This window comes from Gossypium raimondii, chromosome 9 (assembly GCF_025698545.1).
Source record: "Gossypium raimondii isolate GPD5lz chromosome 9, ASM2569854v1, whole genome shotgun sequence".
Lineage (NCBI taxonomy): Eukaryota > Viridiplantae > Streptophyta > Magnoliopsida > Malvales > Malvaceae > Gossypium > Gossypium raimondii.
The window spans coordinates 14,788,989-14,805,429 of record NC_068573.1 but is presented as its reverse complement, the minus strand read 5'-3'; the positions used below and the strand labels follow the sequence as shown (position 1 = coordinate 14,805,429).

Sequence of the window (16,441 nt, the reverse complement as noted above, 5' to 3'; positions counted from 1 at the left end):
CATATATTTGTTTTGTAACATACTGAATAATTGGCATATAAAATTTCAAATTTATAATTCTAAAACTTACGAATTCGACGGAATTTAGATGCTTAATTTTCATATAAAATCAGCTAATTAGAAATGACTTAAAATATTGGAAATCACTCTCAATCCGATTGGCTTCCAAATGATTCTGCAAGTTGAGCCAATGCTAGTTCCCCCGCTGCTTCTGCATTTGTTCCTTTAGGTTATTAGTGGTCAAATTATGGTATTCCTTCTTATATACACTCAACTTCGAAAATTTTAGTATTCACTTTTATGTCTTAATTCTAATCATTAATACAATTAAATTTTTTTATTATGGTCAGAATTTATTAAGGGTGGGTTTGGACGGGTGGTGTATTTACTTATGATTAGTTTAAAAATAACAGTGGCAGTGAATTAGATATTGTAACGATAATGTAACGTAAGAAAAAGAATAAGCTAAACGCACCTCACCGCCCGTCCAAATTCACTTTAAATCATTAAAAGAGGTAAAATTATGATTATTAACTGAAAAAAGAATTTATGGTTATTAAAATAGTCAACAAACCTTCTCATTAAAAATTTCAACTCAATGATTTAAATTTTTCTTTTATTTCTCATCAGCCCTCTAACAGAATATTTTGATTTTTTTATGATTGGAGTAATGCATTATATTTATAATCATACAAGAGCGAAATAAAATTAAGTATCTATTTATCTTATAATAATTTTTTTGCTGAGTTAAAATATATTTTCCTGAGTTTAATCTCAAAAGTTATGTGACATTAATTCAGTAGATAAAATAACTTAATTATAAACCAATAAATTGTATTATAAATTTTATTATAATTTTTTTTACTTTTAACTTTTTATGTGATAATTTTTTAAAAATTCATTAAAAAATACTTTCTTGAATTTTTATTCTATTTTGAAACTAAATAATTACCTCTATTAGAAATATTTACCAATGTTTTTAAAAATCACATTTTATCTTAAAATATTTGTTACATAAATTTTGTTGTTTTACTTAGTGGGTGTGTTAATAATCTAATATGATTTTAATCATCAAAGTATGGGCAAATATACTAAAAAACACCTTAAATTATTACACTTGTTTAAACAATCTCTTATACTATTATTTGTAGATAAATAAGCCTATGATTTTTAACTATGAAAACCCTTAATTTTAATATTTAAATAAAAATATTTTTAAATTCTTAAACTAAATTGCATTTACTGCTAATGTGAATGGTTTATTAAACAATAAAATAAAATAATGTATGTTAGAATGTAAAATAAATAATAATATTTTTGAAAATGCTTATTTACAAAATAAACTTAATTATGTTTTTGAAAATTTTAATTACTTTTTTAAATTGTATATTAATGTTAAAGTGTATATAATGTTTATTACATCAACAAGAAATTAAATAAAAGCCTAAAATTTAAAATATTTTTATTTTAGTATTAAAATCAAGGGCTTTTATGAGTAAAAATTATAGGTTAGGGATTTATTTAACTATAAAAATAGTTTAAAGGATTGTTTAAATAAAGTATAGTAGTTTAAGAGTTTTCTTAGTATATTACCTCAAGTATAACTAGAAATTTTATCACACATATTCGTGTGAAAGTAACATCCTTAGAACACAAATGTTAGTTTAAAAAACACACAATAAGTAATAAAATGTATTATTTGAAACAGATTAATAATAACACATGAAATGTATACGATATTAAAATGAAAAATAGATTAAATTGTGAATAAAATGAGATTTGAACATGTAAATACACCATATTAATAATACTAAATGCACAACAATTGTTTATTATAATGTTATCAATCTTGAGTCAATGCCAAGTTGACTTGTGACACCAACTCAATTAATAACATTATCAAGATATACGATTGATGGAAGTAACAATTAAAATGTAAATATAATATTAAAAGGAAAAGACTAAAATATTATTGAATAATATAATTTATTTTAATTACAAAATAATATTTTAATAATTTTTAACTAAATTGATATCGAATTGATTCGTAAATTGTAACACGAATTCAGTAAAAAACTTAAATAATAATATAATTTTATATATAAAAACCACAATTTTACTGTTATCAACTCCATGATTCCCCCATTTTTCAGGCTTTCTGTGCATACATAATCCAAGAAAAAAAAGTACAATCTCGTATTTAAATCAAACAATCTATTACATGATCCAAAAGGGAAAAGAAAGTACCACCCCTTTAGGCAGCTACCGGCCGTCTAAGGGTTAACTGGTGTAACACTTTGACTTGCAAGTTGCAACTGATATAATCTCAAAATTTAAGGTTTTAAGACATTTAACATATCTGCATACCAATAAATCTGATTAATGTTTTGTTCTTTTCCCATTGGTAGCTTTTACTAGGTAAGGATAGTTAATATCATGACAAATTTAGATCCATGGTTAGTGTGCAGTACCTCACAAAATTTAAGGTCTCGAGAAGAATTTTCTACCTATAAGCTATATTAGTATAGTAAAAGTCTAAGATACATAGGTTGTTGGTTTTTCTTAAAATATTTTTTAGAATTAATATGTATTTTATATAGTCCATAGACAATATTTCTTTTAAGAGTTTACGATTACTCATACTAAAAATATTATTTTAAGGTTTAAATTCAGATGTTTTAGTGAGAATGTAATATAACTTATCATTACATCTAACACTGATTTTTCTTAAAATATTTATTTTGATAAATATAATCTTTAAATAAAGGTTAAATTATGTTATTAGCCCTTGTATTTTATGAAAATTGTGATTCAGTCCATGTACTTTAATTTTGTCAATTTTTGTCCTATATTTTTCAAATTTTAAAATTTCAATTCTCGCTGAATGGTAGGTTGAATTCATTCAGTTAAGTTCTGCGATTGTTAAAATCTGATGCGACAAACATGTTATTATATATGTAATGCCATGTCCACTTGTTATTTCCACGTATTATTCTCTAAACATTCAGTTAATGAATATTGTCATTTGTGTCAAGATTAAAATTTTAAAAATTGAAAAGTATAGGGACTTGGAATGATCTAATTAGAGAATATGAACTAAACATATAACTATACACATACTACATTACTAGTAATTGAATTTAACTCAACAAATTTAATCATATCGTTTGGGAAAGAACTAAAATTGACCGATTCAGAAAGTACATGAACTAAAATTGATCAATTCGAAGAACATAAGGACTAAAATTTATCAATTTAAAGTATAAAGACTAAATTCACAACGTTCACAAAGTACATGGACTAATAGTAGAATTTAACTATAAATAAATAATAAAACCATACATATTTGTATTTTACCTTCATTTTTGGATTCAAGTGAACTCATTCAAGACTTAAAAAAACTAAGCACATATTAACTCTTCACTCGTGATTGTTGAACATAGAATGGACAACTGGGTCCATAGTCAAAGAATCAAATAACGCAACACCAAGTTACATTTTGATTAAAATCGCTACTAGTTGTGTACAACTCTGAAAACAGGGTACAATACAGAGAATGGTGGGTGACAATAGATTTTTAGCGACATTTTTGCTACTTCCCATGAGATTCAATTTCTCTTTTTCTTTTCAAGGGAATTTTATTGTTTACGTTTGAATTTCAATGGAAGTCGCAAACTCTAAAAGACAGCTTTAAACCCTTTTAAGCGAGAAAAAACTCCCCTCGTTTCTCCCTACGCTTGCCTTAAGCTGTACAGGTAACAGGTTAGACAAAACTACAAATACAATAAAAAATGATTAATTAAACGAGGCTATGATGATCTAAATCGCCTAATAAAGAAAACGAACCCTCCTTGTTTTCTGCTTTGCCATTGCGTGGCTTCTCTTGCTCAACATCTTTGCTGTCATCAACAACCACCACTTCGGCTCCGGTCAGCTCCTTGGCTCTTTCAGCCTCAAAGTCCCAGTCTGTTCTAATCAAAACCAGCATCATGGTCACCATACATGAGCCTTGGGCTGCCAACATTCCAAGCCACAATCCCTTAAAATCGAATCCTGCGAAAAACGCTAACCATACAGCCACTGGCATACCGACAAGGTAAAAGCAACAGAGGTTAATGTTCGCTCCCTGTTTCGGCCTGGCGGTACCCCTCAGCACTCCACACCCAGTAGTTTGTGGGCAGTTCCCAAGTTCACATAATCCGATTATAGGCAAAGCAACAGAAGTTAATGTTATGATCTCTTTATCATCCGTAAACATGGTAGCCCAAAAGTTCCCAACCATTACAGCGAAAAAAAGTGCTGAAAAGCCCAGCATGAAGCCACAGTAAAGGCCAACAACGGCGGCGAGCTTCGCCTTCTTGGGCTGGTTTGCTCCGAGCTCATTTGCTACTCTGGTTGATACACTGAAACTTAGACAAGACGGAAATATGTAGATTAACGCTGTTGTTTGAATCAAAATACCCATTGAAGCCACAGCAGCTCTGGGGTTTAACAGCAACCCGCATAGAAGAATCATGATCTCGTACCACCACCATTCAAGGCAGACTGAAATGCAACTTGGAATGGCCAAATTCAATAGAGATTTCCATTCTTTAAAGCACTGCATTGAAAATCCTCCCCACGTCTTTTTATGGACTCCAAAGTAGAGAATATAGATTATCAATGAGCCTACAAGATTGAAGTTAGTCCATACCCCGCTAAGAGCAATTCCCCGGGTTCCTAATCTAAGGTGAGATACAAGAAAATAATTAATTGGTAGGTGTAGAAGAATGGATAGCATAGCGCAACATGTCAAAGGTAAAGTTATGGATTGGGTTCTAAGATAGATTCTTAGCGGGTGCAAAAGAGACTGAGCCAAGAGGTCAGGAACCGAGTAAATAAGATATAATTGTGCTTCTTTGGCTATAGTTTCATCTTGTCCACAAAGTATGAGTATTCTCCTCATGTTCATCCATAGAAGAGAAATGGGCAAAGAAGAAATTAAAAGCAGAAGCACCGTTCTTTGCAACGTGGTTCCGAGAAGGGTATACTTTCTGGCACCAAAGGCTTGTCCACAAATGGATTCCATTCCTACGGCAAGACCAGAAAGAACAGAGTAACCGGTGATATTAGCAAACCCAATGGCAAGTGAACCTCCTGCCAAAGCAAGCTCACCGAGGCGGCCAAGAAACAGCATGGAAATCAATGAACGGGAGTATAACATGAGCCCTGTTAATATCATAGGAAGAGCTATCTTTGCAATGGAAATGGCTTCCTTGACAAGAAGAGGGATGGTTAAGCTGCAGTTTTCTTCTTGTTTTGGTGCTGGGCTTCTGAGGATCAACGGTTCGTAAGTGTTGGACCCTTCCCAAAGGTAAAGAACGTTTGAATTACATTTGCAGGAGCAATGGGAGGACGTAAACTGGCACATTTTTATGTATTTCTGAACTGAAACAGAAAGCGTGAGAAGAGAGAGTACTGGGGGGAGTTTTACAAGGGGGAATAGAGCAGGTTTTATAGTGGGCTTTGGGTGGTGGGGAACGGCTCTTGTCAGAATTTCAACGTTTGCTTTTTCAACTTCACAGTTAGTAAAAACATTTTTATTTTGAAAATTTATCTGTTTAAAGTATTATTTTTTACTCCAAAAATGATTTTAAAAAGCAAATAAAGATTATTTATTACTCCAAAAATAAGCTCCTAATATTGGACCGGCCCCCAAAGAATAAAATTTTACTTCCCTAAGAGATTAATGATCAACAGAATATTTCAATATAATTAGGGGTTTTGCATAAACTAAGGAGTGCACATAATTACAAGGTGAGAACAAGGACAAAATAGGAGATTGGAGTTTCAAAGATGACGCTTTTTGCAATGTACAAAAAGGACCATCAATATTTGTCGGGGAACCTAAGGGAGTTTTTACAATTATCATATTTTTTGAAGGAAGATTAATGTAAAGCCTTTCCTGCCTACCTTAAATTGTCCGCTGTGAATGGAGATCTTTTCGATTGCGCCACTTTATTTGTCTACCTTAACACCACTGTTTCTTGATCAGTCCAAAGAAGCTTTTGTCGTCGATTACCCTCTTATTCTTCTCCAACAATAACACCAATTATCAAATAAAATAAATAACAGGTGGAGGGCTTGAGAGTGTAATGGGATAATTTCTTGTTGAATTTCCAAGTATATGCCTTGCCCTGCTACTGAATATGGAAACTGCAGAGCTGTACTTCATGGTTTTTTTTTTCCAATTATATTGCTTTTATATATTAATACCTGAAGAATAAAAATTTGTAATTGCTTAACTGAATTTGTATTTGGTCAAGTGCTTCTGAGCACCATTTTATTATTAATAGGGTTTTTTTTTTTTTTGTCTCTTGCGATGTACATAAATATTTTTATTTAATAAATTTTTTAATAAAATAATTTTATATAATATTAATAGCTCTAATATTTTAGAATTATTTGTTGCTTATTTTAGTAAGATTTTTAGTTTATTTTATAATTTAATTTAGTTAGATTTTAGGAATTTTATTTCATTGATGTTTTAAGTTAATTATATATTTGTAGTGTTGTCTTCACAGTCTGCCTAGTAGCACGAGTTAGGGTTTTCTCTGTCTGCCTTGTAGTACGAGTTTCGCTTTTAGGGTTCTATTAGGGTTTGCTTTCGTTTGAAGGGGCTATTGATTTCTAGGATTGTGGGTACGATATGGCTAGCATCAAATGGTGGATGAAGATTTAGCCAATCTCAACATTATGGATGATGAGGAAGATCCCATGGTGATGATAGGGGATGATACCTCCGTCGAGCAAATATACGAATTGTGCCAAGTAGGGCGAGTTCTCACGGATACCATTGTGAATTTTCAATCCCTAAAAAAAAATACTCTGGCTGATTTGTGGCATCCACTGAGAGGGGTGACTATCACGGAGATGGAGAATAAGCGTATTTTGTTAAGATTTTATAGCGAGATTGATTTGAAGCGAGTTACAGATGGTATACCATGGTTTTTTAACCGACATCTTATTGTGTTCCATAGACTAATAAGGGGTGAGGAACCAAATACAGTTCCTCTTTGGGTTACGACTTTTTGGGTGCAGATTCACAATTTACCAATTGGTTTCATAATGGAGGGGATGGCACGACAGTTCGGGGATTTTATTGGAAAATTTTTGGAGTATGATGCACCGTTGCTGATGAGAGAGGTAAGCAAATTTATGCAAATTAGAGTTATAATTGATATTCGAATCCCGCTTAAAAGGAAGAAACAAATTGGTATTGGACAAAATAAATTCATATATGCGTCGTTTCAATATGAAAAATTGTCATTGTTTTGTTTTTTATGTGGTCAGCTCGGTCATGGCGAAAGCTTCTGTCAAGTTCGATTAACATTAGGGAATCAGCAAGTGGATTTTGGCTGGGATTTGTCATTGAGGGATGCGCCAAGGAGGGGAGGACAGTTGGTGAGTAAATGGCTGCGGGAAGAATCAGAAACTGACACGTGGTCACTATGGAAATCGATGGAGAAAGAAGGGAAATGAGTTTTGGTGCGGATGTAAGAAATAACAGTGAATATAGAGGAGGAATGGGATCGGTGGGATGCTTTGTTTGACAGACAAGAAAACCCATGTATATGAGGGCTAATGAAAGGTTGGGGCAAATTTAGGAAAGGGGAGGCGGAGTAGAATTGGAAGATATGCCTGTGAAATTTGTTGATGGGAAGAAGAGGCAGATGTTCAATTTTGAAGTGGGTGGTTCAGGTAACAGTAGAGGATCATTGGAGTTGGGATTGGAAAATGAAATATCAGCGGCCACTAATAAGTTGGTCGACCAAGCACAATGAAATTCCTCAGTTTAAATGTTCGTGGTTTGGGCAACCATGGAAAGTCATACGTCTCAAAAACAAGTTGAGACACATTCGACCTCAAATTTTGTTTATTATGGAAACAAAGGTTAATAGCAAACAGATGGAGACAATAAGAAGGTGGTGTGGGTTTGTGAATGGAATTGATGTTGACGTGGAAGGAAAGAGAGGGGGTTTATCATTAGGATGGAGGGAGGGGCTGAATTTATCTTTAAAAAGCTTTTCAAAGTCTCACATTGATGTGGAGGTGGATGAAGGAAATGAGATGGTAACATGGAGATTCACGGGCTTTTATGGAGCACCTAAGGAGCATGACACAAAGGAATCATGGGAATTATAAGGTATTTGAAGCGTGGGAATAATAAGCCATGGTTGATCATGAGAGATTTTAATGAAATATTGTTTTCTTTTAAAAAAAATGGGGTAGAATTCATGAGGAAAGACAGATGATTGTGTATAGGGAAGCATTAAAAGACTGTGAGATGAATGATTTGGGTTTTTCTGGACAATGATACATATGGGAGAGGGGTCGATTGGTCGAAAATAATATCAGGGAAAAATTGGACAAAGGAGTTGCAAATCTAGAGTGGTGGGATCTTTTTCCAGGATATGTGGTGAGCCACTTACAACACAGTTTCTTGAATCATTATCCGGTGGTTGTGGATGCAAATGGGGATGGGAGATTGCGAGCTGGGGAGAGACAGTGGCAATTTCGCTTCAACATTAATTGGATACTGAATACAGGTTTTGAGGAGTGAATTAAACATGAGTGGAATTCAAATAAATAGGATATATTGGTGAAACTGAAGGAGCTGGGAGTGAGTTTGAACAATTGGGAAAAAAAAGAGAAAAAATTAAGGGAACGCCGAACAGTAGAATTAAACACTAGACTGTTTGAATTGAGTGCTAGCAAGATTAGTGATGTGATTTTTGAGGAGATTATAGAGATCAATTTAGAGCTGAATTTTGAAGTTGATAAGGAGGAGATATTTTGACAACAAAGGGCGAGAATAAATTGGCTTCGAATGGGGGACAAAAATATGACATTTTTTCATAGAAGTGCTTCATTTCATAAGAAAAAGAATATGATTAAGGGGTGGAAAGTGAATCTGGGAATATGGTTACTGATTTTGATAAGATATCTAAAATTGCTGCAGGTTATTTTAAAGACTTGTTTTCGTCTAAAGAGGTTGGCAACTATGATAGGTTACTCTTGTCAATTTCACCATGCATTACGGAAGAACTTAACATGGAACTAATGGTGGAATTTAAAGCAGAAGAGGTTGTTGCGGCAATGAAAACCATATCCCCTCTTAAGGCATCAGGTAATGACAGCTTTCCTGTAATATTTTATAAAAAATATTGGCATGTTGTAGGGGATGAAGTTACTAGGTACTGTTTGGATGCGCTAAATGGTCAATGCGCTAAATCAGTCTTATTCCTAAGGTGAATTTGCCGAAGTCAATGAGTCAGTTTCAACCTATTAGTCTTTGCAACGTGATCTATAAAATTATTTCGAAAGTGTTTGTTAACAGATTTCGCAAGGTTCTTAACTGCTATATTGATGATTCCCAAGGGGCGTTCGTACCAAGAAGGCAAATCACCGACAATATTTTCGTGGCATATGAAATTCCGCATTCATTCAAGAAAAGAATATGGATATCGAATAAAGGCTTTGCTTTAAAACTTTATATGAGTAAAGCGTATGACAAGATTGAATGGTGTCTTTTAGAAAAAAATGATGCGCAGGATGGGTTTCTTGTGAGGACTGGATCTCACTTATAATGTAGTGTATCACTAGTGTACTATATACAGTGGTGATTAATGGAACACATGGAGAAGGATTTCAGCCTCAAAGAGGGTTGAGACAAGGAGATCCACTGAGCCCGTATTTGTTTCTAATTTGTCCTGAAGGATTCTCACGGTTTATTGAACTAGCTAGAAAGGAGGGAAGGCTCTTTGGGACAAGGGTGGGAAGAGGTAATATTTCAGTGTTGCATTTATTTTTTGTTGATGATAGTATGTTGTTTGGAGAGGCATCGATTGAAGCAGCAAATAATATGAAGAGTGTGATCAAAGACTATGAAAAGGTGTTGGGAAAATTGATTAATTTTGACAAGTCCCTAATCTATTTCAATGGTAATGTCGAGTTAGAAATGCAAGAACAAGTGGGAAGAATTTTAGGGGTACGGATCTTTAATAATCCAGAAAGGTATTTGGGCTTGCCAACTATAGTTGGACGTTGGAAAGAGCATGCTTTTGTTGATAGTAAAGAACGCTTTGTTAAACTGATGAATAACTGGAGTGTGCGCTTCTTATCGACTGGGGGTAAAGAGGTATTTTTAAAGTCCATTTTACAAGCAATAATGATCTATGCAATGCAATGTTTTAAGCTACCGATTTTATTTTACTGAGAACTCAAGAACATAATGTGCAAGTTTTGGTGGCGTAACTCCAAAACAAATAAAGGCATACATTGGTGCAAGTGGAGTGATATGTGTATCCCCAAACAAAAGGGAGGGTTGTGTTTTAAAGAGCTATCAACATTTAATATGGCCCTACTAGCGAAACAGGGGTGGAAAATTATTACGCAACCTAACTATTTATTTGCGTACGTCATGAAAGCAAAATATTTTCCAAAAGGGGAGTTCATGAGTTCAGGATTAGGTTCTTACCCTTTGTATACCTGGCGAAGTATCTGGGGAGCAAAATCCAAATACACATGTGGAGGGTTGCTAATGAATTCATACCCACTCTACATAATCTACGAGCCCGTAAACTGGTGGAAAATACGCTTTGTCTGGTATGTCGAGCAAAAGAGGAAACAGTAAGCCATCTTTTTAGGGATTGTACCTTTACGCAATAGGTATTACGGTGGTAAATTCAACATGCAATAGAGAATCCAATTGGAAAAAGTGGTTAGCAATAGAGTTTGACACTCATAGTAAAGAAGCACGCAAAATGAAAACTATTGCCTAGTGGGCTATTTGGTACAATCGCAACAGGCTATACCATTAAGGAGTAAGAGTGCAAGTAAATGAAATTGTGGGATTTATCAATGCATATTGTTTAGAAATAACGCTTATGGGAGAGATTTTGAAGAATGTGTATGAGTCTAACAGTTATGTATGGAAACCAACTATTAATGATTCTATAAAAATTAATTTTGATACTTCGTTTAATCAACACTCTAGAATATCATTTTCTGGAATCATTGCGCGAAATAAGGAAGGCTTGGTGATGGCATCATGTACTTACCCATGGGAGAATATTTCAGATGCGGTTATGGCCGAGGCGAGGGCGTGTTTGCAGGCTGTTACTATGGCAGAGGAAATGGGATTCCAGGATATATGTGTTGAGGGAGATGCGTTAACCATAATACACAAACTAAACACTGCAGAAGAAGATAAATCAAGCATTCGCAGTCTGATTTAAGAAATCAATGGGAGAATCCTAAATTTTAGAAAACTGTGTTTCAAATACGTACCAAGGGAAGCCAACAAAGCAACACATGGGATGGCACTAGAAGGGCGAAGATATGAAAGCCCCCAATACTGGATGGAGGAGGTTCCACATGTGGTGGAAGGACTGGTGAATTACAATAGGAGAAATGACGATGATGGTAGATAGATGGAAAAGTTTGAGTCCGGACTTTGTGACTATTAGTCTGTCCGATGAACTCGTGGTTTTCACAGAGATTGAGGCTTGAAAGGTTTGATTTTTGGGAGATAATCGGTCTCTTGAATGGCTGATGCACAATAGATTCAGTTTCAAAAGCTAGAGAAGAATGGGATTCTAAGCCTAAGTTTTTTCTTTTTCAAGTTTTTAGTCTGTTCGTTTCATTTTCCCAAGTTTACTTGTTCTGATCGATTTACTTTACTTTTATTTATTGCTTTGTGAGTTTCAAAGCACTGTTTTGATGCCCAAAAGAAGAAAGAAAGCTGTAGGATCATTTATTTAAGGCATGTAATCGAAATAATTGTTTCTCTCATTAATAATAGCATCAATTGGTATTCAAAAAAAATTATATATTTGTAGTGTTAAATCAGGTTAATTTTTTATGTGTTCTTATCCAATGTAGGTTTGGCAAAGTATGGGAAAGAATAGCTTAACATAAGCATATTTTTGTTCCGACGGAAAATATCTTCGCCCTAGCGAAAGCAAACAAATAACTTTCCACTCCAACGGAATGGTACCGTTGGAGCCAGGGGTAAAGCCAAAATTGTTGATAAGGGGGAAAAATATTCTTAAAATATATATGTTCAAAGAAAGCTTGGCCCACAGGTCTACTTTTGATAAGGTATTTATAAATTTGAGATAATTTGTATCACCAAAATTAAGTAAAAAAAAGTACGTTAAATGTTCAATTTGTATTAAATATTACAATTATTTAAGTTTATTTTAACCTAATTAATATTTAAATGCTATTTATACTTAAATATTGCAATTATTAAACTTTATTTTATCAAATTAATATTTAGAATACTACCTTGTATTAGTTTACCAAATTAAACTAAAAATGTTACTAGATTTAACATTAAAAATTATAAATCCTATAAAATAAAACAAATTAAAAAAAAAACTCTCAAAAACTTCGAGGGGTCAAACACAAAATTTTCACGTTTTTAAATACTAATTATAATATGAAAACCAAAATTTTCAAAACTCAAAAGGGCCTAAAAAGAAATTTTACAAATTTTAGGGGGATCAAGACCCTTGCCAGCCTTTCTGGATTCGCCCATGGTTGGAATAAAAGTTATGATTTTTAGGAGTTATAAAAGGGAAAAAAAGAAACCAAAAAGTGAAATGGAGGAGGAAAAAAAAGGATAAACCACCTAAGCTTTCGCGTATCAAGAATTGACAGGTTTCAACAAGAAGACAAAGTTTCTCAAATTCTCCATGAAGTAAATCTCTTTTCTAGATATACAATGGATTTCAAGGTTAGTTAATTGAAAGTTATCTATTTCCATCTCTTTTTATTGTTAATAGTGTTTAAATCATTTAGTCATTCTTGTTCTTCTTTGATAATAGTCTGGCCAATCATTAGTTTGACAAAACCTAAAGAAATTAGAAGAGGACTTTTCATTTTTGGTCTTAATTAGAAGGATCAATTTGTGATTCGTAATTAGGATAGGAATATACCTAATTACCTTAGGTCACCATAATTGAGGTAGTTCTTAATCACTTTGGTCTACATTATTGACATAGGAATATAACTCAATTGACAAATTTGCTAACTTGGTCTAGTCGTCGGACTTGCGCTACAAGTTGCCATAATCGATCACAAAACATAAAATAGTTGAAAGCATAGTTTAAATTTAAATATTTACTACAACATCACGGATAATTTTGTTTCACGTCAATTGTAATCAAATTAGATCTCAAACAGACTTACAAAAGCTTTTAAATAAAACTGGGAACATGTAAGGACTTAATTGTAAACTAAATGAAAAGTATAAAAATTTTGGAAAATAAGAAAATTTTGGAAAATAAGGGTCACACGGCCGTGTAACCAGGCCGTGTGACAGGCTGTGACCGTGTGTGTTAGATTAACACAACCGTGTCGCCAGGCCATGTAACAAACTTAAACTATGTGAAAGAGAGTCACACTACCATGCCCTTGGACTGTGTAACAGACTAAGACTGTGTACCATGTGCCACACGGTCGTGTTTGTTACATCCCAAAAATTAGGTTAGTAGAAATTGAGTTAATGAACTGGGAGCGGTCAAGCCTGAATTTTTTTTAAATGATCTTTTGCTCATTTGATAATAAATAAGTATCAAGTATAGTGATTGAGTAGTGGTGGAGCTATCCTTAATGACCTGTGTTCGAATCCCTTCCCTCACATTATTTTCTATAGGTGCAATTTTGCTTCAAACCTTAGCAAATGTCACATCATGTTTTTAAAATAAATGTTGTAGTTTGTGAACAAGAAAGTAAGTTGGCTTAGTGGTTAGGAGCTTAAATAAATTCTTAAGGGTTCTAGGTTCAAGTTTCCACACTCTCTATATTTTATTTACTTTTTTTGGAAACTTTTGCATAAGAAAGAACTTCCATAATCGTCCAATCCTAGTCAACTTTCCCTCTTAAACCCCCATTTTCATTCCCATGATCCCCTTTTTTTCTCTTTTGTCCCCTCAACATGCCTATTTTCTTCACCTTTACCTTGTGTGATATACATTGAACTTGGACAAGGTGAATTACACCTTTTGATGTTCATTTTTTTCCTTCCTCTCCATTTTTGCCACCCTCTTCTTTTGCTCCTCCTTTCTCCTTCCTTTCCTCTTCATTTTTCTTCCATTTCACATTTTCAACAAAGCTTTTTTCCTTAATTCTTCCACATCTCCTCCATTCATAGCCAATCGCACCACTACCTCACTGTAACACCCATACTTGGCCTGGTCGCCAAGCCCGAATATGGGATGCCACACCACCATCTTAAGTTATATACAACAAGTAAAAGTTCAATCTAAACGAAGCATCGTCCATCTTAGTATTCGTATAGGTTTTAAGTCAATTATACTTGTTAGTTATCAATGTTACATCCTAATAGTACATCAAATAGTCTTATAATAGTTAAACATACATAAGGTCCATTTAACAAAAACTTAAAACTATCACGTAGGTATCGATACTGACATTAAGGTATCAATTTTTTTAAGTGGTATCGATACCACCTAGAAAAACGATACGAAACTTGCATTCTGTTTCTTAATTAAAAATCCAATGTCTCAAAATTTATTGGTACCTGTCATGATATATCGATATTTTAGCCCCGAGTATCAATACTTAAGCAAAGGTATCAATACCCAATCTCAATTCTAACATCCTGCAAGTTTCAAAACACAAAGGTATCAATTTTAAAACCCAATTATCGATACCTGTACCCCAGACCTCAAAAACGCAGCATATACGAGCAATTAATCCATTCCAATTTAGTTCCTAAACATCTTACATCAATTACTTCGACAAATAATTATTCAATAGCCTAATTAGCAGTTCAATATCACAAAATAGTGTTCGAGTAGGTAACGTCAATTCATCCTCATGTTCATGAACTCAAGCATAATAATAACATGTAATCCTGATAAACCGAACCAAAAACTGGCAAAATGTCTAGAAGTTAACATGGCTATAAACAAGTCTACCACATTACCTTTTTCCTTAAAACATAAATATATATAGAACACCTATGAAATAATGCAAAAGTCTTGCTTGGATCACCTCTCGGAACCACACCGCTCACACCGACACACAACTAATCTGCGATGGTTAAAGAAGGGAGTGGGTGAGCTTAACAAGCTCAATGAATGCCTAGAACAACTACCATGCAAACAATTCATCAAGCATTAATGAAACAACTATATAACATAACCTTAATAGTTCCAACTTTAGTGTCATAATATACTTACTCGTGCATTATTATTAGTTCTTTTACATGGTAAACATATTCACTTTGAAGCATATATCCTATTACAAATATAATCACCTAACATTCAAGCATATATCACAATATTCAAAACATCTTTATAGATAAATTGCATAATGGTCACATACTCATTTAGGTATACATCACGTTACACATATATACATTTTAAGATAATTTGGCACTTAAGTTATGAAACATAAAAAGTGAGCTCTATCATCACTCATCAGATACATGGATCTCCAACACACCAAACATAGACTCATAGAGTCAAACATGTCCCAAAAGTGAAGTACTCACAATCCTATCACATCCTAACTATATCCAACGGTTTCAAGATCACAATGCCAGAATATCCAAAGTCAAACACATATCACTTATCAATTATCCGTGCACAATCCCTGCATATTTGCATTCTTAGAAAAACACTGTCACTAACATTTAACATATACATAAAATGTATATTGTCGAAACCATTTTTATATTTTTGAAAAATAGGAGTCGACTTTGAAAATGAAAATCGGAGTCGCCACCGATCCTTTATTGAGGTCTGACTGGATCACCTTGAAAATGATTTTAGGTCTACGAATTTTGAAAAAATAGGTTCGGGAGCCGGTTATCCACAAGGAAGGGTTAGCACCCTCGTAACGCCCAAAATTGGTACCGAATTGATTGTTTAATATCTTAGTGTCGAGAATTTGAAAAGATTTTAAAATACGATCCTTCCTTTCTTATTAATGTTAATTTCATAAAAGACGTTTGGATAAATTGAGGTGAATGCTAAAGACCTTCTTGTCTCAGAGTAATAAAATGTCATGCCCAATACATTAGGACACGACATTTTTAGTCCTCGAGAATAAGCTTGTCTTTTGATTTTTAAAACTCTTGCGGTAAAGTTAAAGGAGATATTCAATTGCTTTAAGTCAGATGAAAAATTGAAACCCAATACGTTAGGGCACAACTTCTCAAAATTCCTAGCATTGAATATAGTCCTTATATATTTTTTAAAATTTTCATTTCGAGAAAACGACATGTCACATCCAATACATTAGGACACGACATATCGAATTTTCGAGAATGATTTTTAATTTATGTGTTTTGATTAAAGAATAATCTCGATTATTTAGGTTCGCCGAGGAAAATTAGAACCCAATACGTTAGGGCTCAATT

General features: G+C 33.5%; 1 protein-coding gene across 1 annotated transcript; it reads right to left on the bottom strand.

The window, feature by feature from the left end:
• Positions 1 to 3,412: 3,412 nt before the first annotated feature.
• On the bottom strand, positions 3,413 to 5,449 carry LOC105798502 (protein DETOXIFICATION 49). Its single transcript, XM_012628596.2, has one exon. The coding sequence runs from the start codon at positions 5,408 to 5,410 to the stop codon at positions 3,800 to 3,802; it is 1,611 nt and encodes a 536-aa protein (XP_012484050.1). The 5' UTR covers positions 5,411 to 5,449; the 3' UTR covers positions 3,413 to 3,799.
• Between the last annotated feature and the right edge of the window lie 10,992 nt (positions 5,450 to 16,441).

Excerpts from the sequence above, each read along its gene's own strand:
- LOC105798502 (XM_012628596.2), bottom strand. The coding sequence starts at position 5,410 with ATGTGCCAGTTTACGTCCTCCCATTGCTCCTGCAAATGTAATTCAAAC.